At 41.2% G+C, this 24275-nt stretch overlaps 1 protein-coding gene across 6 annotated transcripts in view; it reads left to right on the forward strand.

Annotated features, from left to right (window-relative positions):
* Positions 1 to 7754: 7754 nt before the first annotated feature.
* The window catches only part of SEC24D (SEC24 homolog D, COPII coat complex component), a 113800-nt gene continuing 97279 nt past the window's right edge, over positions 7755 to 24275 (forward strand). For 2 of the 6 annotated variants that reach the window (XM_009207473.3, XM_009207477.4), the window contains exons 1-3: positions 7755 to 8161; positions 12979 to 13137; positions 21285 to 21414. In XM_009207473.3, coding sequence (XP_009205737.1) covers positions 13020 to 13137; positions 21285 to 21414 — 248 coding nt within the window. In that variant the 5' untranslated portion in view covers positions 7755 to 8161; positions 12979 to 13019. Of the gene's footprint in view, positions 8162 to 10153; positions 10334 to 10519; positions 10770 to 12978; positions 13138 to 21284; positions 21415 to 24275 lie in introns of those variants that run through there. The other 4 variants (XM_009207475.4, XM_009207476.2, XM_009207474.4 and 1 more) reach the window with 4 other exon arrangements.

The following is a 24275-nucleotide window of genomic DNA, read 5'->3' on the forward strand; positions in this document are numbered from 1 at the left end:
CACCTAAAAGAGTAAGAGTAGGGAGAAGCAAAATCAGCTTCTGAAATATTGAAATTACTCCCCTCAACAAACGAGTAGCTTGCTTCATAACAGATAGGAACAAAAGAGATCATGGTAATAGCAACATGTAGTATTTCTCATAAGTAAATAGGGCTAAAAGTAGCAAAGCCAAGGGTACGTACAGAAGTTCACCAAAAGACAAGAACCAGCATGTGTGCTAGGCTGCCCTTTTCACTAGAATTTCCAGATGAAATAGATGATGCGAATAAAATTTAGAAATTTAATGCAGTTGCAATATGGAAATAAATCCAGTGCGAAGCCAACACTCTCATTGGAGCATTGCAATAGTTTAGGGATTAAGGGGTCAACAGATCTGGTTGGGTATACTTGGCTTGGCCACTTACCAGCAATATGTAAGTGAATTATGGGTTAATTGTAGAAAATTTGGAAAATACAGAAAAAAATCAGTGAAGTTTTAAAAGTCTTAATGCAAGGAATTCTGGAAAATGTAGTTTTAGCTTTCTACTCTCTGCTAAAGGAAAGCAAGCAAGCCAGAACGGGTGTTTCTGTATTTGCCATGCCCTCTACTTACACTAGTCAGGGTTCTCCTGGGAACAAAAGTGCGGATGGCAGATTAATGTTTCAGCTCAGTAGTCAGTTAGAGAGGGAATTCAACTTTCCTCTACTTTTTTGTTCTATTCAGGCTCTCAACTGATTAGATGAGGCCCACCCACATTGGGGAAGGATATCTGCTGTACTCATTCCATCAATTCAAATGCTATTCTCTTCCAAAGACAATCACAAACAAACTCAGAAATTGTGTTTAATCAGATATCATGGCACAGTAGGGCTGATACATTAAAATATTATTCTAAATGCATATGCTAAAGTCATTTCCTTTAAAAGCACAACCAGAGAGAAATGTTCAACAGCAAGTTTATTAATCAATATTATTTATCAATATTATTTTGGAGTTTCTTGCAAGTGCAATAAGAAAAAAATGCTGATGAGGTTGCTGCATATCTAGAAAACCCCAAAATTGCAATTTTAAAGTAATAATATAAGAAAGATAATTTGATAATTTGATTACTCATATATATTTAGAAATTTCTTTACTGGTAACAAACACTAGAAATAGAAATGGAAAAAAGCAAATTCACATAAAACATAATAGTAAAAAAATAGGTTAAAAAATACAGGACCTATACATTAAAAAACAAAAACACGGCTGGGCGCGGTGGCTCACACTTGTAATCTCAGCACTTTGGGAGGCTGAGACGGGCGGATCACTAGGTCAGGAAATCAAGACCATCCTGCCTACCACTGTGAAACCCCGTCTCTACTAAAAATACAAAAAATTAACCGGGCGCGGTGGCGGGCGCCTGTAGTTCCAGCTACACGGGAGGCTGAGGCAGGAGAATGGCGTGAACCCGGGAGGCGGAGCTTGCAGTGAGTGGAGATAGCGCCACTACACTCCAGCCTGGGCGACAGAGTGAGACTCCGTCTCCAAAAAAAAAAAAAAAAAAAAAAAAAGAAACCTAACTTATTGAAGGGTCCAAAGGCAAAAAACAAAACAAAACAAAACAAAACAAAAAAACAGGTTATGTTCTGGGTCCAGAAATCTTAATGTCACAAAATATCAAGACTCTAGAAAAAATAATAAATTCAATGAAAAAATGTTAACAACTTTATTGAAGTCTATTAAAATACAATGAACTATACATATTTAAAATATACAATTTGATACATTTTGATATATGTATATATACATATACACACCTGTAAAACCAATCTAGATAATGAAGATATCCATCACTCCAAAGTATCCCATTATCCTTTATAGTGCCCTTCACCCACCTCTCTCTGCCCTCTCCTGGGTTCCACGTTCCACACAACTACTGATCTACCTTATGTCACTATAGATCGGTTTGCATTTTCTTGAAATTTATGTAAATAAAATCATATATTATTTGTATGTCTGGCTTCTTTCATTCAACATTATTGTGAGATTTATTTATTTGCTGCATGTACCAGTAGTTCATTTTTTTCATTGCTGAGTATTCCTTTGTAAGGATATACCACAATTTGTTTGTTCACCTGTCCATAGACATTAGGGTTAATTTCAGTTTTCAGTTGTTATAAATAAAGCTATTGTAACCATTTGTATATGAATCTACTTATGAATATAAACTTTCTTTTTTTTTTTGAAATGGAGTCTCACTCACTCTGTTGCCTAGGCTAGAGTGATATGTGCGATATTGGCTCACTGCAACCTCCACCTTCTGGATTCAAGTGATTCTCCTGCCTCAGCCTCCTGAGTAGCTGGGATTACAGGTGTGCACCACCACGGCTGGCTGATTTTTGTAGTTTTAGTAGAGACAGGGTTTCACCACATTGGCCAGGCTGGTCTCAAACTTCTGACCTCAGGTGATCCGCCCACCTTGGCCTCCCAAAGTGCTAGGATTACAGGCATGAGCCCCCATGCCTGGCCTATTTATGGACATATACTTTTGATCCTCTTGGAACTTAGAAGTATCCAGGGAAAAAGGAGAAAATCTTTGTGATGTGATCTTGATTTTAAAGTTCTAGGTTTTTCATTTAGGTCTATACTTTATTTTGAATTAATTTTTTTATATGGTGCAAGGTAGGGATTGAGATTCTTTTTTTTTCTTTTTTGCCTGTGTATACCTAATTGTTCCAGCACAATTTGTTAAAGAGACAAGAAAAGTCTGTCTATACCTGTGCCAAAAATCAATTTATATATATGTGGATCTATTTCTATCATGTTAACCTATTTTCTTAATATTTTTATCTTGATGGCAATACTATATTGATTTGACTTTTGTAGCTTTTCTTTATAGTAGTTACCAGAACAAATGTTGACTCTTCTATTGCACTAAATGAGAACAATTTCAACCTGGAAATAAATCTTGAAAACTGAAATCTAAAAAGTGTGTTCTCAGAAGACAATATGATACTATCTGCTAGTGATATATATATATAATGGGACAAGCTCCTGTCTTTTCACTGAATTCAGTCCCCACTTAAGGGTGACACAGTGATTTCTGAAGGTTCTCCAGGGACTGAATTATAGCTATTTCTGAGTGCAGTCCTCAGATTTGTCCACTCTAGCCAGATCTTACCACCGTGCTCTGCCATCTGCATCTCCTCCACTCCTCAGGTCTAAAACCAGAGAGACCCCTGCCCCTCGGGATCAAAGAGTTGCTCTTGACTCTTGTTAGTGGTGATGGAACTCAGAACTGCCCCTGTGGGGCTGAAGGGCGCTGACACATGGGGCTGGCCCAGAAATGGCCTCCCAGCCTCACTGCTGCCGCTAACACAAGCACTGGCTTGAGACCTGTCTTCCTGTGGCTGAGATTAACTCTCGAGATGTAACTCTCTCAAGTGGCACAGTTGCAGACTTCTCAGTGTCTCTCAGTCTAGACTCAATGTTTAGACCTTGGGGAAGAGGGAGGGGAGCCTCTCCTTTCTCAATCCAACAAGTCACCTTCATTCTTGGCCAGTGAAACTGTATCCATTGTGATTAACAATGGGAACATCAGCTCTCTTCAAAAGAGAACTCCACCCTTAAACATCAGGGTATGTTTTTACTGAACAGCTCCATTAAAACAATAAAATCACCAGTCTATGTATTCCCCTCTTTGTGGCTAATTCAGTTTTATCCATAGTCCTTTTCTTACTCTAGTAGATTATGATGTGTTATTTGATTGTTTCTTGTGGTAGATTCACTCTGACTGGTACGATTTACAAGTATCTCACTTAATTTTTAAAATATGCTAATAAGTGGCTCAAACTCCATACAGTTTCTTTTTCTCTCATGTACCAGCTCAGAGGTAGACACAGGGTTCAAGAGGGGTAGGTGGCCCTGGTTATGAAGACAACCAGAGACCAGGGTTCCTTATTTCATGCCATCAACCCTAGAGGATTATCCTCACCTGGAGGGTTAATTTGGCTTTACTGCTACTATGTCTCCATTCTAGCTTGCAGAAAATGAAAGACTCAGGAAGTGACTTTTAAAGATGAGACAAAGAAGTTGCACATATTATGTCCACTGTACTCTGTGAGCCATAAAGCTACAACCAGCTACAGCAGAGGCCCGGCATCCACACACCAGCCACACACTCAGAATAATGGATATTCCAGAAAAATGTCCAGTCTCTGCCACATATACAATATTCCAAAATCCAAATTTCTGATATTTCTTATTTATGCAACAATATAGTATTGCATTATTTTTCTAGGTAATCGCATAAGTAGATTTGAGGAAAAAATCGAAGGAACATCATTTCTTCCTACTAAGGATCACACATTCAGGCACTGACTTCGATTAAATCGTTAGTACCATTTTTACCTCTTCCTATTATTATGGTGACTTAGGGGCTTTTAATTTCTCAGTTCAATACTACTAGCTTGCCTGAGGTCTCCTTAGATCACTGAAGAAAATCAGTGCAATGAAAACATTGAATCACATCTTACTCACTTCATCAACTGGAAAATCTTTCAAATCACCAGGAATGTGGTGGGAGTGAGGGGTGAGCTATGAATACAGAACTGTGGTCGTGCAGCAGTCAGAATTCAGTTTACCACCTGCTTTCATAGTGCAGTAGGCTCCAAAACACTTTCTGTTCTTCTCAAATCTTGGCCATGACCAAGAAAACCTGTGTGAAACCAAATGATTAGAGAATACATTTCTGAGGCCTGAAATCTCACTGAGACTATAAAAATAAATATTGTTCTGAACACCTGCCTCCCATATCAGTAAAAAAAATATTGGAAAGTGAGTCAAATCACATCATTCCTCAGCTCAAAACCTGTAAGGACTCCTTTTTCGTTCAAATTAAAAACCAAACTTTAAAATAGCCTAAGGATCCTATACTATCTGCCTACCCCCTTACCTCTAGGCCCTCCTCTCCTACAACCTTCCCCTCATTTCCTCTGCTCCAGTCTGTGTGGCATCCTTCTACACCTGAAACACGCCAAGCACCTACTTCCTGACATAGGAACTTTTAGGGGCTCTCTCTTCTGCCTGAATTCCCTTCCCCACGCCAGATGATCTGTGTTGCTAACTCCTTTACCTCCTCCAGTGCTTTGTTCAAATATCACCTTCTCGATGAGGCTGTCAGGCCAGGTCAGATGAAAAGCACACAACAACATGGAACGAGATATGTAAGAGATTTATTGGGAGAAACACCTATAAGAATAGATGAGCTAGGGAGCAAGAGGAAGAGAGAAAGCCTTCTGGTGCATGCAGATCTGACACCCGAGACAAAGAGAGGGCAGGAAGGAGGACGAGGTAGGATGAATCTCAGATTGCAGTGCAGCTCTGAGAAAGCATGGCCAGGACAAAGGGAACCTCAGAGAAAAGATTTCCCTCTAGAGGTGTCCCCTGTTAGGCAAAAATGCTGACTTCATTAACTCCACCAAGTGCAGTCATTGGCTAGGGGCTGCTGAGAGAGTGGCTTTGGGCTAAGTGCCTTAGCAGCTCCAAAGGGGTAGCAGCTGAAGGTTGTCAGTCACTTACATTCCTCCGAGCAGGTTATACTGAAAGGAGAGCTGAGTGGCACTACTTCCTGGCCCCAAGAGCCCTGCCTACCTACGCCATATAACACTACTGATCACCAGCTCAGCATTCCCAGTGCTTTTTACCTGGGGTCTACTTTTACTTGTTTTACTCCACGACAATGAAAGAAATGTGACATTCCTAATTTACAATGAGTAAACCAAGGTTTAGTAAACTTAGAACATGCATCTATTCTAGGGTTCCCAGGGATTTCATCCTTTGACTTTACTCATGTGGCTTCAATTGTCACTTACATGTTATTAATAATGATTGGGATGATGATGCCACAATGGTAACATTATTGATCAGTTGCTATGTGCCAAACATTGTACTGAGTGATTTACTTGTATTATCTCACTTAATCCCCACAACGACTTTGAGATTATTATTATTATTCCTTCAGTTTTTTAAAGATAAATATACTAAGGTTTAGGGAGGGTACACACAGCTTATAACGGACAGAACCAGAAGTCATGACTTGGTCTGACTGCAGAGCCTGATTGATCTCTTGCCTGCCAGATTGATTTTCAAATTTTCATTGCTGGCTGCCTTCTATTGCCTCCAGTTCAGATTTGTCTCCTAGCTGCAGACACACGTATCTGACAGGTGACTGGACACCTCCACGTAGATGTACCACAGATAGCGCGAAATGAATTTCTCCAAAACTGAATCCATCCCCTCCCCATATCTCTCTTGTTTTTGTTTCCCTAATCACTTATACAGCTCTACCATTCATCCACTAATTCTCCCAGATCAAAAATCTGAGTGTTTGTCCGTATTCTGCTTCACTTTCCCGATTTCTGTACCCAGTTCCACTGATACACCTTATAAACCTCTTTCCCACCTGTCTGTCCTCTCCACCCACATCTCCACTGCCTTTGTTTAGGCCACCATACTCTCATCTGGATTATTGCTGACGGTGTCCTAATTCTTCTTTACCCCACCAGTCTTGCCTTTTCCTCTCTTCCACTCTTTCGCTAACTCGACTGATCTTTCTGGAAAAAAAAAAAATAATAATCCACTGTGTCATTCCCATGCTTAAATTGTTTCATTCCCTTTCCAGTGCCTTTGAGGGATCCATGAGCTACCCTAGCCTACCTGCCTAATCTCATTTCCTTTAGAAACCCACATCCAAGCTGTACGGGAATTTTAGCATCTCTGAATGCCCTATGTTCCTCATCTTCCTCAACTCACTCATGCTATTCCCTGCTACTCTTCACCCTTTTATTTGGCCTTATTACTGTCCTCGGGTCCTCAGCTCAGGTGCTACCTCCACCAGGGAGATGTCACTCATTTTCCAAATCTGGGTCAAGTGTCCCTTCTTACATGTTCTCATGGCAACCTGTGTCTCCTCATAGAATGAAAATGAACTATATTGTAATTGTACATCCTGCCAGACCAGGGGGCAGCAAACTTTTTTCCGTAAATGGCCAGATAATATGTATTTTAGGTTTTGCAGGCCTTGTGGTCTCTGTCATAACTACTTTAACATTTACAGTACAAAAACAACCACAGAATATATGATAATAGAAAAGCATGGCTGTGTTCCAAGAGAACTCATTTATGGCCACTGAAATTTGAATTTCACATAATTTTCGTGTGTCACAAAATATTAAAAAAACTTCAACTATGCAGAACTAAAAATGCCATTCTTAGCTCGAAGGCTGTACAAAAACAGGTGGGTGGGCCAAATATAGTGTATAGGCTGCCACTGGCTGATCGTTGCACTATTCCATGAGCTTCTCACAGCCAGGGCAGTGTCTCATCTGACTCTGTATTCACAGTTCTTAGTACAGTATCTAGTTTATAGTAGGTGCTTAATAAACATTTGTTGAATAAGTAAAACTTGCACAGCTAGTAGTAAGTGATAATGTCAGGATTTAAACCTGAGTCAATTTGAGTTAGCAGTGTGATGTCTCACTGTCCATTTTATGATTGAAGCTGTATGTGACGTAGCATACTTAGAGCATGATATTTGAGATATCAAAAAAGTAATTCTAGAAGCACCTTGGGTATTACTTGAACTCTTTCATTACTGTTATTAGCTGCTACTCAGCCTACCTTACCATGTGCCCTTTCCATCACCCCCATGTAACTTGACCTTATTTACTCCATTTCCAGGTATTTAAAATAGTCCAGGATTCGGCCACTTAATTTTTTTTTTTTTTAAATAAAGCTTCTTCCGTTTTCAGCTTTAGAAGCAGAAACCTCCAAACTTTGTAAGTTACATAAATGCTTAGAGCATCATAACATTCAAAAGGTTGCCAATTAGAAGAAATCTTAAGCATTGTCAGGAAATTCCTTCTCTCTCTATATAATCTTATGCATAGTTGACTCTCTGCTTTTTTTCCCTTTAAAAGTTGGAACATAGAACATAGAACTCCAGTACATGGGCATTGTGAGGTCCTTGTGACCTCATCTTTCAAACAGGATATAGTTACCTGGGAAACTAAGTTAATTACATATGGAACATTAGAGGTTAAGCTCAGGTGGCAACAGGATGGGTCAGATCAAGGAAGACTGAGACTCCGCGCCAACCCTCAGGGCTGGTGAAGGCCAGGGACCCAATCACAGGAAAAGGTTAGGAGTTCATCACCTAAGGCATGGGCACTTGGGGACAGGACAAGAGAAGCAGGACGCAAACCAGAAGCCCATTTCATTTAAAAAAGAGATTGGTGACAAGTAACTCCAACTGTTGGTGGAACTATGCAGTCAGTTAATAGTTATTTGAGAACTTGAATATAAGGCAGTCACAGGAGAAAAAGGCAGAACCAGTTAAAAGAGAACAGCAAATCAGAGTATCAGAAGGTAAAAAGCATAGGGAGGTTTGGCCAGGCACGGTGGCTCATGCTTGTAACCCCAGCACTTTGGGAGGCCGAGGTGGGCAGATCACGAGGTCGGGAGTTCAAGATCAGCCTAACCAACATGGTGAAACCCTGTCTCTATTTAAAAATACAAAAAATTAGCCGGGCGTGGTGGTGCATGCCTGTAATCCCAGCTACTCAGGAGGCTGAGGCAGGAGAATCATTTGAACCCGGGAGGTGGAGGTTGCAGTGAGCCAAGATTGCGCCACTGCACTCCAGTCTGGTGACAGAGCGAGACTCCGTCTCAAAAAAAAAAAAAGCATAGGGAGGTGAAAAGAGCTTTGGAATTGGAAGGGATGACTTCCAACTAGCTATAAATGACTAGTAAGTCATTTAAATTTTCTCAATAAACCTGTCTATTAATCTATTAGATGATTAAATTGAATTCAGTTCTCACTGAATATTGAGTTGAATACTCATATCTCTAAAGTCCCTTCCAGCTTTAACATTGAGGAATTAAAAACTGTTTTAGAATTGAAACCACAAATTGTCCTGGTTTCAGACAAGTTTGGTACCTGAGCAGGAGGTAAGGAAGTATTTACAATTCAAATGTAGTGGTTTTATAGGAGTAACAAGTCAGGTAGGTCGTCACATGGTGTGACTGTTTCTGACTTTACTCTCTCCTATCTTTCTATCATAGCTTCACTCGCTCCTTGTAATGTAGCTGTTATATGACAACTTTTTTCACTGCTTTTACAAGCTGTACTGCTTCAACACTGGCCAAAACTTCCTAAACTTCCACCAAACATTTTCATCACATTGAGAATACAAGAAACAATTTGAAACAAAATTTTCAGTGTGGTTTTTCAAACCTGATCAGTGTTGAAGCTGGATGTAGGCAGGATATCTCACCTTAAAATCTTTTTTTCTTTTTCTTGAGACAGGGTCTCACTCTGTTGCCCAGGCTGGAATGCAGTGGTGTGATCATAGCTCACTGCCTCCTGGCCTCAAGCAATCCTCCCTGCTTGGCCACCCAAAGTGCTCGGATGACAGGTGTGAGCCACTGTGCCTTGCCACATGCCTTAAAAACTTATAAGAGTGTGAAAAAGGGACCATAAATTTTTATGGCTAGAATGACTTAAAATTCCTGCACAATTCAAGTAGCATTTCAGGAGTAGCAACATCCCCACGAACGCTTTTACCTAGGCAGTTCATCAGTAAAGGTATTTGTCAAATAGCTTTCTAGTAGCCCAGAAGAAAGTACATGTTAAAAACAACAACACCGGGCTGGTTTTTACCTTGTAAGTTTGAGCAAAGTGGTAGCTATACCAAACCCGGGGGTGGCTGAATGTCTATTTAGCAGTGAAAGATGATGGGAAACCAGCCAGATGGTCTTGATTTTAGGGTGAAATAGAGAGGTAAGCTCCAGATCTCATATAGGTTGCCTTTATTTCTGAGCGGGTTGTCTCAGGACGGTGAGCTAAACGCTGGGTGCTTTTACAGGCAGAGATTCCTGTTTGGGGCTGGGATCAACCATCCTACTTCACAAACAAGGAATATGCGGACGAAGGAGTATACAGAACGCTAACAACCCCAATATCAATGGAAACCCCACTTTCCAAACTTTTCCTTTGGGACATCTCCCCCATCCCCCACTCCTCCCGAGTTACACGTTGCCAGGCTGCTTTGAGCATTCCTTCCTCTGTAGTGCATTGCACGGATACGTCATCAAATGTGCGTGTACACGTGCCAGATTCGCCTTTAAACGGTAATTTCCTCTAGGTCCAGATCGTGTACTTTCCTGTATGTAACGGTAGTGCAGTACCTGAACTATTAGTTATTTAAGTAATACGTAATGACTGAAGAGCTTAAAAAACTGCAACCTGTTGATGGAAGAATGAATGAACGCGCTCCCCTCCTTCCTACCCGGCTGCGCGGAGAAAATACGGTACTGATTTAGCCACGACGTTAAAGGCTTTGACCTGTAGGGGGAGGGGAAGGAAAGAAAAGACGGGAAAAGAAAACCAAAAAACAAAAAAACCGGAAAAAGGCAAAAAGCGAAAAGGGGGAGGTCGCTCGGCCTCTCGCTGGGCCAGTCCGGTGGCCCCGCCCCGCGGCGGCCGGTAGCTGTGCGCGTGCGCAGGCGGGAGCGCGGCGGCGGGTCCAAGCCCGGCGCTGGGGGCGCGCAGCCGGGAGAGGGTTTGACGTGGCAGTTCCCAGCCCAGCTGCAACTCCGAGCTTGAGACCAGGCTGAGGGGACGCCGGCCGGGTAAGAGGCTCGGGGGAGAAGCGGCCGCAGCGGGAGCCGGGCCACCGAGGGCTGCTGGCAGTGGACGCAGAGCCGCTGGCGCTCCGAAGCCCGCGGGGTGCGGGAGCGGGAGCAGGTAAAGCCTGGCACCCGCGGTAGCGCTCAGGCGGGACAGCCCCTGCCCAGGCACAGCGGAGCGGGTTGCCGCGCCCGGCCCGGGGACAAGGCGGGAGACCGGGTGCTCACCTGAGGCAGGGGCGGCGGGAGAAAACCTCATTCTTTTTTCCTTTAGCCTTTTAGTGCAGTTTAATAGTGAGGCGGGCGGGATGGGGGAGAAGGAGGTGGGCGTGGGCATTTTTTACCCGCCCCCACCTTTTGCCTTGGGATGCAGGAACTGCCTAGTTAGGATCCTCAGTGACCACCATTCGAATGTCATTGCCAGCGATTTTCTCGTCTCCTTATCAACTTTATTTCCTTTTTTGAAGGAAGGGAATGTTGGATGTATTCATGGTGAAAATGGCAACTATATCTTGAAGCTTCGGGACATCCGAATAGTGAAACTGATCTGGCCAAATACGAACTTGTTCCAGGGTTAGAAGTGCACCTTGGCTAGAGTTGCTGGGTGACAGTGAGCCAGGGGGCCGTTCTGGGATTGGGGCTCCCCAGATTTTGATCCTAGGCCTGCTCATGCCAAGTGGCTTTCTGCCATGTCGCCGCTTGAAGCTGAGTCAGGTTTCTTTAACTTGGTGCTCTGTGTGAGGAAGTTTGACGTGGCAAACTGGGTAGCGTGAGGAAGCTGATTCCTCTCAGTACCAGTTCAGAGGGACCTGGCTGCTTCCTGTTCTTTGGAGTGACCATCTCAGCCTCTCTTTTCTGTCACTCAGCAACAGGCTGCTACTTAGGTGTGTTCGTGCGGACTTCCTAAGTGCTCTTGGTTGGATGAGCTTGACCAAAGCTCAGGCTGCCACGTCTCTCTCTGCTAAGTGGGCGGAGGAAAAAAGGGTTGTCAGGAACAAAGTGGACCAGAAGGCCTTTGCCTGCCTCTCTCCTCTTTTTCAGTTCTCCTCTTCCCAGAAGGAAGTGATCTCACAGTATTTTTACATGGTTGCTTTTATTTTGGAAACTTATAGTTTAATATGGAAACAAAATCAAATCACAAATTTTAGGCTTCACATTTTAAATTTGAGATGTTATTTCTTGAGTATAGACAGATTCTAAGTCTTAGCAGGTACCACCGATCTCTTATCTTCAATTGTAGCAAATAAAAGAACAAAAGGAAGAATATACCTGTATGGGGCAAATAAACTGGAGATAAATTGTAGAATCAGTGGAAATCTGAAAAGGCTTCATTTCCTAAAAGAAGGAACTGAGGCTTAGAGAGGTTCTTCAGCTCATTCCATGTCACACAGTTAAATGGCAGATATAGAATGAAAACCCACTTCTCTTGCCAGGATTCAAAGCATTTTCTGCCGTATTAAAAAATTTTTTTTTTTTAAATCATCAGTCCTATGGAAATCTCTTTTTTTGTTAAAACTTGGAAAAAATGGAAAATTTAAAGCAAAATTGGGTTCTGATTAGAATCAAGATAAAAAAAAGAATAAAGATGAGTCTGTTATATTTGTGATGTGTGTGCCTACACACTTACAAAATTACACTTTTTTTCCTTAGTCCCTTAAATATAGGTGCATATGTTCTTAGAGATGTGATATCATTTAAATTAGAAAGAAATTCTGTCGCCTTTGAAAAACCACTGACAATACTCAAGTGGATATAGTGACCACCTGGCTTGATCTAATTATGACTCATAAAATAAGCCTATTATCAACTTTATCTGTTGCTATGTTTGTTGGACTATGATTTCTCTTTGTCCTAATGACTAGATTAAAATAACTAATTAGAGGAGCACTAAAAAGACATAAGTCATAAAACATCTAATTGCAGACTACTGGCAGTTATGGTGGTCAGTCAGTTGAATGGCATGGTGTGCTCTGTGCTGAAATGTGACCATGGAAACCAAAAGCACAAAATCATAGGAACACTTATGAGAGACTATCTGCAAAATGCTTCAGGCTTCCCTTAAAAAAGTGGTTGGGAGCTGTTATTCAGGTCTCATGCTTGAGAATTTGCCCAGAATTATTGAAGTGATTTACTGATTTTCAGAGAGCTATGGTTAGACTCTTTTTAGGGGATAATGATGCATTGTATAATACAAAGGTTTCTCATGTACCTGATAATTGTACTTTTCTCCAAACCATCATAAACATGTATTAACAGTGTTTATATTTTTAATAGCTTTAAGTGACTAAAACTCTCTTGGTAACATGTTTCTTGTTTCTCTGTTGCAGAGTTCTTTTGTAGATTTATCCTTTGGAATGATATTTTCATAATGAGTCAACAAGGTTATGTGGCTACACCCCCATATTCTCAGCCTCAGCCTGGAATAGGCCTTTCTCCACCTCATTATGGGCACTATGGGGATCCGTCGCACACAGCATCTCCAACAGGTAAAGTGTGTTATTTTGACTTGTATGTGATTATTTAGTTCTCAGGCTCAGAGATGTAAGATGTTCTGAAAGAGGAGATTTGAAAGCATTGAATGATCATTATACAATGAAATGGCTTGAGATTACAGGATCATTTGGAAAAGGCTCTCATAGCAGAACTCTACATCACTAGTTTGGTTATTGCATGGAATACAAGTTTGGTTTTTAAATATAGACTAAAACAAACACTTCCTGTTTTATTTTTACTGTGAGTCTTGTTCTTGCTGTTAATTAGTGGTGTAAGGTTATTGTAAACATTGAATAAAAAAAGAATTAAATTTATAAATGAATTACATTTACGTATCCTTGTCTAGGATTGGCCCTAGATTAATCTGCCCATCAGTTATATGTGAGGATAATTCTTTGTACAATTCTTTATACAAATGGACCTTGTATAAATCAATGAGAAACTCTCAGGACTCACTGGAACTAGCTCAGATATCCGGGATCCAGGCTGTGCCAGGTAGAATGTATATAGTGCAAAGTCAGCAAGGGGTAAGGACTCCCTGTAGCGGGGCTTGATGTTAGCAGCCACACAGAGTATGCTGCAGAAGATGCTCTGAGATTGTGAATTACCTGTGGAAAGTCACTCTTATGATTTATTCCTCCCCAGATTTTAAAGATGTCCAGATGAAGCCTCCCTCTTCTTGTTCAGGACAATCCTCTCCAGAATGTCTATAATCTTGCCTTACTGGATCCTGTAGAAACCATTAACCCCTCCACTTTCTATCTGGTGGTTCATTTCTCCTCAGCATTTATTTATGAAGATAATTATAAATTATTCTTTTTTTATGATGTATCGAAGTCTGGCCCTAAAAGCTTTCCCTGTACTGTCTTATTTAATCCTCATACAGTGCTATGCAGTAAGTTATTTTTGCAGGTAAAAAAACTGAATGTCTGGTGTTGTGGTGTCATGTGACTTGTCTAAGGTCACAGATAGCAAGTAGTAGCACTAGGATTCATACCCAGATCTCTCAAGAAGACAAAAAACAAACTGCATACACACCTAAGTATAACACTTTGTATTGTTCACGCTTCCCTCTTCACAGGCATCTTCTTGAGAAAGTACTCACTATGCTTGGTGATCTCCACCTTTACCTCTCCTTCCCTCCATGGCTCAGCATAGTTTACACTCCATAGTTTGTCACCCCATCCACACTTCCACTTCCCTCACCAGGACTATCGGTGTCCTATTTCTCAAGCAGAAGACATTGTGCTGTCTGTCCTCTTTTGTATTTGACACTGTTTACCACTCTCATTTTTATGAAACTCTTTTCTCCTTTGGTTTCAATGACACTATCCTTTTGTTGTTTTTTGAGGTGGAGTCTCCCTCTGTCCACCAGGCTGGGGTGCAGTGGTGCGATCTCAGTTCACTGCAACCTCCGCCTCCTAGGTTCTAGTGATTCTCCTGCCTCAGCCTCCTGAGTAGCTGGGATTACAGGTGCCCACCACCATGCCCGGGTAATTTTTGTATTTTTAGTAGAGATGGGGTTTCACCATGTTGGCCAGGCTTGTCTTGAACTCCTGACCTCAAGTGATCCACCTGCCTCCGCTTCCCAAAGTGCTGGGATTATAGGTGTAAACATTGTGCCCATTTTTTTTGGTTGCTTTCTGGACATTTCTTTGAAAGGGGTTCTACATGACCCTTAAGTGTTACTGCTTCTCCCTCCATGTTCCATCTTCACCACTGTTCTCCCACTCTGTAGATTTTTCCCTAAGCTGGATCATTCACAGAAAGTGCTTGTCTCTCAGATCTGTTTCTCCAGCCCAGATGCCTCTCCTAAGCTCTAGGTCAGGGGTGTCCAGTCTTTTGGCTTTCCTGGGCCACACTGGGAGAAGAATTGTCATGGACCACACATAAAGTACACTAACAATAGCTGATGAGCTAAAAAAAAATAAATCAAAAAGATCTCATAATGGTTTAAGAAAGTTTTCAAATTTGTATTGGGCCACATTCAAAACTGTCCTGGGCCACATGTGGGCCATGGGTTGGAAGAGCTTGCTCTAGACCCATATTTCCAGTTGTCTACCTTTGTTGAGGCATGTCACAATCACCATACCCAAAACAATTCCATATTCATCGTGGAAGCCTATGTTTTCTGGCATTTCAGATCTCACTCATTAGCATCATTTATTTGGTGATCCACACCAGAAACTTTATTTTAAAAAAAACAAAAACAAAAACAAACTTGGTGGGGTGTGGTGGCTCACGCCTGTAATCCTAGCACTTTGGGAGACGAAGACAAGTGGATCAGTTAAGGCCTGGAGTTTGAGACTGACCTGGCCAACATGGTGAATCCCAGTCTCTACAAAAAAAATAGAAAAAAAAAAATTTGCTAGGCGTAGTGGCACATGCTTGTAATCTCAGCTATTTGGGAGGCTAAGGCATGAGAATCTCTTGAACCGGGGAGATGGAGGTTGCAGTAAGCCAAGATCATGCCACTGCACTCTAGCCTGGGGAACAGAGTGAGACTCTCTCAAACAAACAAACACACAAAAACACCTCTCCCTCGTTTTTACCTCCTGCAATGCAATTGGTCTCCCAAATCTTTTTGGAGTGATTGTAAACAGGTTTCCTACCTGCTTTCTCCTTTCCATTCTCCTGTCACTCTTTTTGTTCAATCCATCCATCTCTCACATGGATTACTAAAATGATCTTGTAACTATTATCCCTGTCTCCAATACTGCCTTTTTCCAAACCATCAACTCCTGAGCCAGAGGGATTTTTTTATACAATGCAAATCTAATTTGAATTCTACTTTTGTGTTCTAATACTTTTGTAGGCCTCTATACTATTTGCCATACTGTGTTATAATAGATGTTCCTATAGTAGATGTTCCTGGAGCAGAGAAGGCAGTCATGACTGCTTTAAAAAAATTTTTTTTTAATTGGCAAATAAAAAACTATATATACATACATATTATGTACAACATATTGTTTTGAAATATGTATACAGTGGAATGGTTAAATTGAGCTAATTATAAATGTTTATTCAATGAAGTGAATGACAAACTGTAGCACTCATTAGCAAAACACTCTGGTATTTACCAATATTTAATTAAATTAAATTAATTTATTTATTTGAGACAGGGTTTTGCTCTCTTGCCGAGTTTCCGAGTAGCTGGTAGAGATGAGGTCTCCCTGTGTTTCTCAGGCTGGTCTTGAACTCCTCAGCTCAAGTGATCCTCTCGCCTTGGCCTCGCAAAGTGCTGATATTATAGGAGTTAGCCTCGGCACCTGGCCTTACCAGTGTTTTTAAAAACTGTCTTTGTTGGATTAAATCCTTCACACTTTAATTTAAACTGATTTCTCCTTACTTAATGGATATTAAATATCAGGTGAATAACCAGGCTATTATACTCTCTGCAAATATACCTTTCTATGCATATTATGGTGTTTTGGTTTAATTATTTAAGACTTTCACTAAATTACCCCATCTCTTATATCTCTGATTATACAGTGCTGAATAACCTTAGATACCTTAATCTTCAGTCTTCATGTGTCTTGTCTAACCTTTTAGTGATCCTTTTATTGGTCTCCTGACAGACACAAGCAAACTTGTTGTGATTCCTTGAAATATCTGTTCCACTGTAGATCTGGCCAGTGCTAACTCTTGCTTTGTGTTGCTCACATTATCATATCTCCATTTATGCCTATTCATTGTGGTTTTGTAAAGCTAGTGCTGTATACTAACACTTTTTTTTTTTTAAGGGACAGGGTCTTGCTTTGTTGCTCAGGCTGGATTGCAGTGACGAGATTATAGCTCACTGCAGCCTTGAACTCCCGGGCTCAAATGATCCTCCTGCCCCAGATTCCGAAGTGGCTATTACTATAGGTGTGCTCCACCATGCCGAGCTAATTTTAAATTTTTTTTGTAAAGATGGGGTCTCACTGTGTTGCCCAGTGCTGTCTCGATCTCCTGGCCTCAAGCCATCCTCCTGCCTTGGCCTCCCAAAGTGCTGAAATTACAGACATGAGCCACTGCACCCAGCCACAAATTTAACAGATTTATTTGATGAACAAAATAATTGTGGTAATATGACATTGAATAAAATAAGCCTAATCTCAGTCCTCATAGTGTTTACTTAGTGAGAAATGCACTAAATAAATTAACAATGACAATTTTGGGGGGAAGTATTATTGTAAAGGAAGTAGAGGGTGGTATGGAAGCATGTGGCAGGGGCGCCTAAACAAGACGTAGGGTGGAAGGGCTCCTTCCTGGAGGGAATGCCTTGAAACATGAGTGAGAATTGGCCAGGTCAGGAGGCAGTTTGCTGGGATTGGAAGGCGGTACTTTTCAGGACCTGCAAGACATTTGGCATAGCTGGGGAGTAGCATGGGAACCGTGAGAGATGCCACTGGTGGGGAAATGTGGGATCATTTTAAGGAATTTAGACTTTATTGTAAGGGCAGTAGAGTGCCACTGAAGTGATTTAATCTGGGAAGGGTCACAATCCAATGTATGTACATTTTAGAAAGCTACATAGCACATTAGTAAGTGTGGAGAAGTAGTTACAGCTGGGCGTACTGCTCTCTGCAGCAGGGTTTTTCAACTTCAGCACTATTGACATTTGGGGCCAACGAATTCTTTGTTGGGGGAGGGTAGCAGGGTGCCATCCTGTGCCTTGTGGGATATTTAGTAGCATCCTTGGTCCCTATCCACTGGATGCCAGTAGTACCTCCCCCAACCTTCTAGGAGTTGTGGCAACCAAAAATGTCCCAGACATTGCCAGATGTCCTATTTTAGGAACAAAATCGCCCTTGGTTGAGGACACTGGTCTGGAGACTGAGAGTTAAGAATTATTAATGTCCTATAACTAGAACAGGGGCTGTGGGGTGGTGATAGGGCTCCTAATAGTGAGCTTATGTAGGTGCACCATCCAACATGGTGCTTTAGGGACCATAGCCATTACAATTCTACCCATATAATAGGGAGCTTATCTTTGTTTATTTTAGATAAACATTTTTGCCCCCAACAAATGGCTTTTACTTTTGGTTTTAGTTTGTCAGGTCCAGGACCAAATTCAAGGCATGCTTTTCTGTGATGTGGTTTGGTCAGTGTTCCTTTGCTGATAACAGTACCCTCTAGTGGAAAGGGATTTGTTAAAGGGTATCAGGAAGGAAACAAAACGTCAGAAAAAGGCAGAGAACCAGACTTGGGAGTATGTGGTCCATGAAGGTGAACATTCCCCATGCAGGACCATTCCACCAGAAGTCACCACCTTTCTCCCCCAGGAGAATCATCTCTGCCACCAGGCTGACCAGAGTCTCCCAGAGGTGTGCTGCTTTGCTGAATTCAGAGCACATGGCAAAACAAATTGTAAGGCAGTCTAGGAATTTTCACTTTTCCACCTCAAGATGGTGTATTAATATTAATAGAAAAGCAAGTAAGAAGGGGATTGGAATTGTTGAGTTTACTGGTCTATAGTATCTGCCACTGTATTAGAGACCAACTTGTGATCTTAGAGTTTTTTTTTTTTTGGTGGAGTTTGTCTAAGAACAGCTCATTCTCATTGCATGGTGTTCCTTTCCTATTAAAATTCTCATACTGCTCTATAAAGAACCTGATTCTCTTTGTGTTTGAGTACTTTTGAAAATGCCAATAACATGGCTGGGGGAAGACTATGACTTTGCAGATATCAATGATACTGACTTCCCTTTGCCCTGGGGGTGGAGTGCAAGTGACACATAGTACTTTGCAGTCTGACCCCAGCCAACCTGGACAGCCTCCACTCTGGCTACTTTCCCTCCCAGCCTCTCCACACCAAGCCTTTCCCCTGTCCTGATTGTGCCATCTCTCTCATGTCTTTGCTCAAGCTTTGCCTTCTAACCGGAATCCCTTATCCTGTCTTCTATATGAAGAAAACTGCTTCTCCTTCAAGATTCAGCTCAAGCAGTCCTTCTTTGAACTCTTCTCAATTCCCCCAGGAAGAGTTAGGTAGTCCTCTGCATATTGTAACAGTCATCACAAGACATTGTAATGATTTGTTTACATGGTTGTCTCTTCTCTCAAATGGCTCAAAGGCACCTTAAGTGTATGTTGAATAATAATGAGAATGATTTGAGAATGCCACAGAATGATTTGAATCATTGTCATAGAGTTGATTCCCAAACAAAAGAGAGAGCACAGTAAGATTGATGTATAAATTCTGCTTGCATCTATCAGAGCTGTTTTTTTTTTTAATTCTCTAGACATGTTTATAGGGGTTTTTGCGAAAATTGCTATTGTCCTACTTATTTTTTAAAAGGGGGAAATATTTTTGGAGAGCCGGGAGGCAAATAAGAAAAAAGAAAGAAAAAAAAAAAAAAGAAGACCGAAGTTGAAAATATATTAATGCTACTGTTGTGAATTGCCTACATTTGTCCAAAATAATGTTTTTAAAATGAAAATATAAATGTGTTTGTAATTATGGTGCATATGTTTTGTTAGAATAAAAATGCTTAAGAAAAGAGAGCAGGGGCTATGGCCAGGGAAGATGAAACAGCTGTTTTGAAAACTGTCATATCCATTGCTTCATTTAATTCTCAGAACAATCCTTGGAGCTAGGGAATATTATTGCCATGACATGGGATTACAAGTTGAAGCTCTGAAAAATAAAATACCTTATCAGAGTCATAAATTCAAAGTTGTCTGTGACTGCAAGTCTCATGTTTTTCTAACTTTGCTGGGTTTGGGGTTTAGAACTTTGTATTAAAATGTAGTGTTATAAGGATAATATTTATTGAAAATAGTGGTATATGAATTTGCTAAGTAAAACTATGTAGAATTAATATAAAAATGTCCTCAGTTTAAGGAATCCTATTTTAAGAGAAGAAACCTTGTAAAAGTTTCAGTATTATTTATGAAGACTGGCACTTCTATGGATACCTGTCATTTTAGATTATGCAAACATCTGAAAGCATTCTCTCGAAAGCAATTATGACAATATAAGAAACTCTTCCTGGGTGACTACACGTCATCAGTCAATTCCTTTCTATCCAAGGGAATAAACTTTCTATCTGAGGGAATAAAGGAAACGTTAATATGAGATACTACGACGAAGTGAAAGCGGGGAGTGCACAGCAGGCAGTTAGGTGGTCATCGAAGACCTTGCCAGAGAGCAGAGTATGGTCAAAAGTAAATTGAATGAGTGAAAACAAGCAAGTGGAGAGAGCAGATAGAAGAATTGAAGTTTTTCTCTTTTTTTCTTTCTAGAAGCTAGAAGAGGTCTCAGGTAATCTAGTTTAAGACTTTCATTTTGCAGGAAGAAAACTGAGGTCCTTAAAGATAAGCTTCTTGCCCAGGGTCATACAACTAATAAGTAACCATGTGGGGCCTTGAACTGCTCTAATCCAAGCCTAGTGATTTCTCTCCTCTATTGCAATTTCTCGAGAAGAACAGACAGAAATGTCTGAAGACAGTTCCAAAGAGAAGTCTTTAAAGGTCTCTATTTGAGAAGAGCTGCTAATAAATGAAAAGAGTCATTCCCAGAAGCATTCATTAATTGCATGTGGTCCCATATTTTGTCTGAGCAAGCATGATGAGTCTGACTCTCAGTGAGCAGTCCCCCAGCTGTTTATCATCCAGCTATTTAGGATCCTGGAAAAATTATTAAGCTCTGAAGGAAGTGCTCAGGATTTTTAGAAAGATAGACCCTACTCCCCATCTGCTTTTGTTGTGCTGTAAGTCAAAGGCATTTCTAGTGTTCTCCCCCATGCCCCATTTAGTTATAGTTAGAATGCTCTACCATGACCCTTCCTGCTTTTTCCAGGTTTATTTCTGATATCTAACTGCCATTTTTCATTGCGCGTTCTAGTATTCTTTGCGTGATAATGTGCTTTATCAAATGCCTCTGTCATATGCAAATTTATTTTTTTCTGTTTTAGTTTCTGTTTAGTGATAAAATGGTTCCCTTCTTTTCTGCTCTTTCATCATTATGATAGTCAAATACTCATGCCAGAGCCTGGTATTGACAGGTCTGTAGGTGATGGTTAAGCTTGAAAGAGATTTTGTTCTAATCCATTTATTTCCCTCCTCCTCCACCTAGTTTTCATTTTTAACCTAATGACTTTGCTTCATCTCTCTTTGTACTTTAATGCACTTCTAAATTCATGCCCCTCTCTTGCAGGTATGATGAAGCCAGCAGGGCCTTTGGGGGTCACTGCCACTGGGGGAATGTTGCCTCCGGGTCCTCCACCTCCTGGGCCCCATCAGTTTGGTCAGAATGGAGCTCATGCTGCTGGTCACCCTCAACAAAGGTGAGCTAGGTAGATTCCAGCCTTCGTTTGTATATTCAACTAATATGATTTCAGAAATACCTTCTAAGCTTATATGTTTATTGGTTGAAAGTTTGACTAAAATGTCTACATCCCTGAAAGGATCTATTAGATAACTGCCCTAGGAAACAAAGCAATAGGAAAAGTTATGGCTGGGCATGGTGGTTCACGGCTGTAATCCCAGCACTTTGAGGGGTTGAGTTGGGCAGATGGCTTGAGCCCAGGAGTTTGAGACCAGCCTAGGCAACATAGTGAGACCCTGTGTCTACAAAAATAGAAAAAATTAGCCGGCCTGGTGGCGCATGCTTGTAGTCCTAGCTACTGGAGAGGTTGAGATGGGAGGATCCTGTAAGCCTGGGAAGTCAAGGCTGCAGTGAGCTATGACTGTGCCATTGCACTCCAGCCTGGGCAACACAGTGAGACCCTGTCTCAAAAAAAAAACAAGAAAAGTTATGAAGGAAAAAGACAATATTAGTAGGTATTTTAAAATGTATCAAAAAGTACTTGTGTCAGTACCATACATTTTAGTTTTGAGTTATGTTCAGTTTGTTTTAGAATTTCATGTCAATTTCTAATTCCTTTAGATGCCCACGGCCTATATTCTTGAATAAAATTTTAAATCATTCTATTTTCTTGGATCCTTCACAGAACTGAGCTTAGTGCCAATGGGTGCTTAATAAATATTTTAAAATTAAATCAGATTGTTGCCAATGGTAAAGTCTAGGAGCTTGATGTGGAAGGCACACAGATCCCAGTGAGGGATTCTCAAAAGGCAGAGCTGTAGTAAAAGCAACACAGGAAATAAATCTTGTGTTTGTGTTTATAATAAATTGAGGGAGAGAAAAGTTGGAAGCAGGCCTGGAGAAGCCAAGATGTATGAAATATTTAGAGCCTGCAGCCCACTAGGGACTAGTCCCTGGGAAAGAAGCCAGCATCAAACCTTCCTTGTTAGAAATCCCATTATTGTTTATCCGGTGAGGTGTAGCTGCCGAGAACCTGTGCCACGCCAGTGCCAAGCCACAGGCAGTGTTTGCTTTGGAGTTTCTCCAAGGATTACCCAGAGGCTTCATTTCTCAGATTCCTTCCCAGGTAGCAAGGTTTGGGGGTGGGGAGGGGTGGGCAGTAACCCCTAGATGTGACTCTAGACCCTCCTAATGGTGAAGCCTTTTAGTCATGGTCTTTCATGAAGCCTATAGTCCTCCATAATAGGAAAACTCCCTCCGGGATTTTTTTAAGTCATCAGGTTAATTCTCCTACAGGGCATTTGTGAGTTTGGCACTTGCTGGCTCTTGTTTGTCATGATAACATTTGCCGGTTGAAATGGTAGCTATGGGATGCAGAGGGTAGGTCATTAAGTGTGATAGTAGTTTAAGCTTGGAGCAAGAAGTCAAAGGGCCTTACTCGGGACTTGACCCTACTGCCCTGAGTCTCAGAAGAGTGATAGAAAGGCAAGAGAGGAAGAGCAAAAAGACGGAGAACCAAGATGCCTCTTCTGGTTCAAGAAGTTTACCACCTGTGGACACTGGTGAAGTTCCTTGGCCATGCCCGTCCTCTTTTTCCTCACTTGTAAAATGAGAATATAGAACTCTCAGTCCAGAAGTAAAGGGGAGAAGACCTAGAAAAATTCATCATTACTGGGTGTGGTGGTTCACGTCTGTAATCCCAACACTTTGGGAGGCTGACATGAGAGGATCGCCTGAGCCCAGGAGTTCGAGACAGCCTGGGCAACATGATGAGACCCCATCACTACAAAAAATTTAAAAAATTAGCCAAGCATGGTGGCATGCACCTGTGGTCCCAGCTACTTCAGAGGCTGAGGTGAGAGGATAGCTTGAGGCCAGGAGGTCAAAGCTGAAGTGAACTGTGTTTGTGCTATTATACTCCAGCCTGGGCGACAGAGGGAGACCCTGTCTCAAGGAATGAAAAAAAAAAAAAAAAAAAAAAAAAATTATTGTTGTGAACTTCCAGGCATCTCAGATTTTTTTTTTTTTTTTTTTTTTTTTTTTTTTTTTTTTTTAAAGAAATGCAGAGATTGAACAGCTGGTTTCAAGTTTAGAAAAATGTTTTGGTCACTGGTATTAGCCTGGAATTGATTTTGTTTTGTTTATTGCCATTTATTTCACTTGAGTAGGTTGCTTAGGAGTGAGTAAACCATAGACTTTGCCATCAAGCAGGCCCTAACTTTGTGATTGTGAGCCCAGCACAGGGTCTGGCCCAGTGAAGAGCGGAGGACTCTAGAGTCAGGACATGTTTGCTCATCTTGGCCTAGATGGTTACTAGCTAGATAAGTTACCTAACCTCCATGTGCCTCGGTTTGCTCATGACGATTTTAACAATAATACATGGTTTTGAGGATTTTAATGATTAACGCATGCAGAGTACCTTTCCCAGTGCACAGTGCCCATGGACTCAACACCTTAGCATTTGTCAGTATCATTTCCATTGGCTGAAAAGTCCACTGTTTATAAAATGTCCATCCTTAGAGCTCAATGTAGTTACTCATGACAGCTCAGGAATCTCTTGACAGCTTAAAGAAGCTGCTTTTATGGTGATTCCTAGGGAAGTACTGATAGATTTTACTCCCTGTCTTCTACTGTTCACTTGCTACAACTTGCATACTGGATTGAAGGTTAGAATTGGGGTTAAAAAGTGAAAAAGTCAGGGAAAAGTGTAGTATTTCAGGCTGAGCCTTCCTGCTGCCTTGCCCTCATGGGACACGATTCTGTGAATGTAGCGCAATGCAAGGGTAAAGTGCATCGTGATTGTGCAGGTGAATCATACCAGTCTGATGACAGAGGCTGTCAAAGAGCATAGATGGCATATGACTTTTCAATGGGAATTCC

The sequence above is a fragment of the Papio anubis genome, chromosome 3 (assembly GCF_008728515.1).
Source record: "Papio anubis isolate 15944 chromosome 3, Panubis1.0, whole genome shotgun sequence".
Lineage (NCBI taxonomy): Eukaryota > Metazoa > Chordata > Mammalia > Primates > Cercopithecidae > Papio > Papio anubis.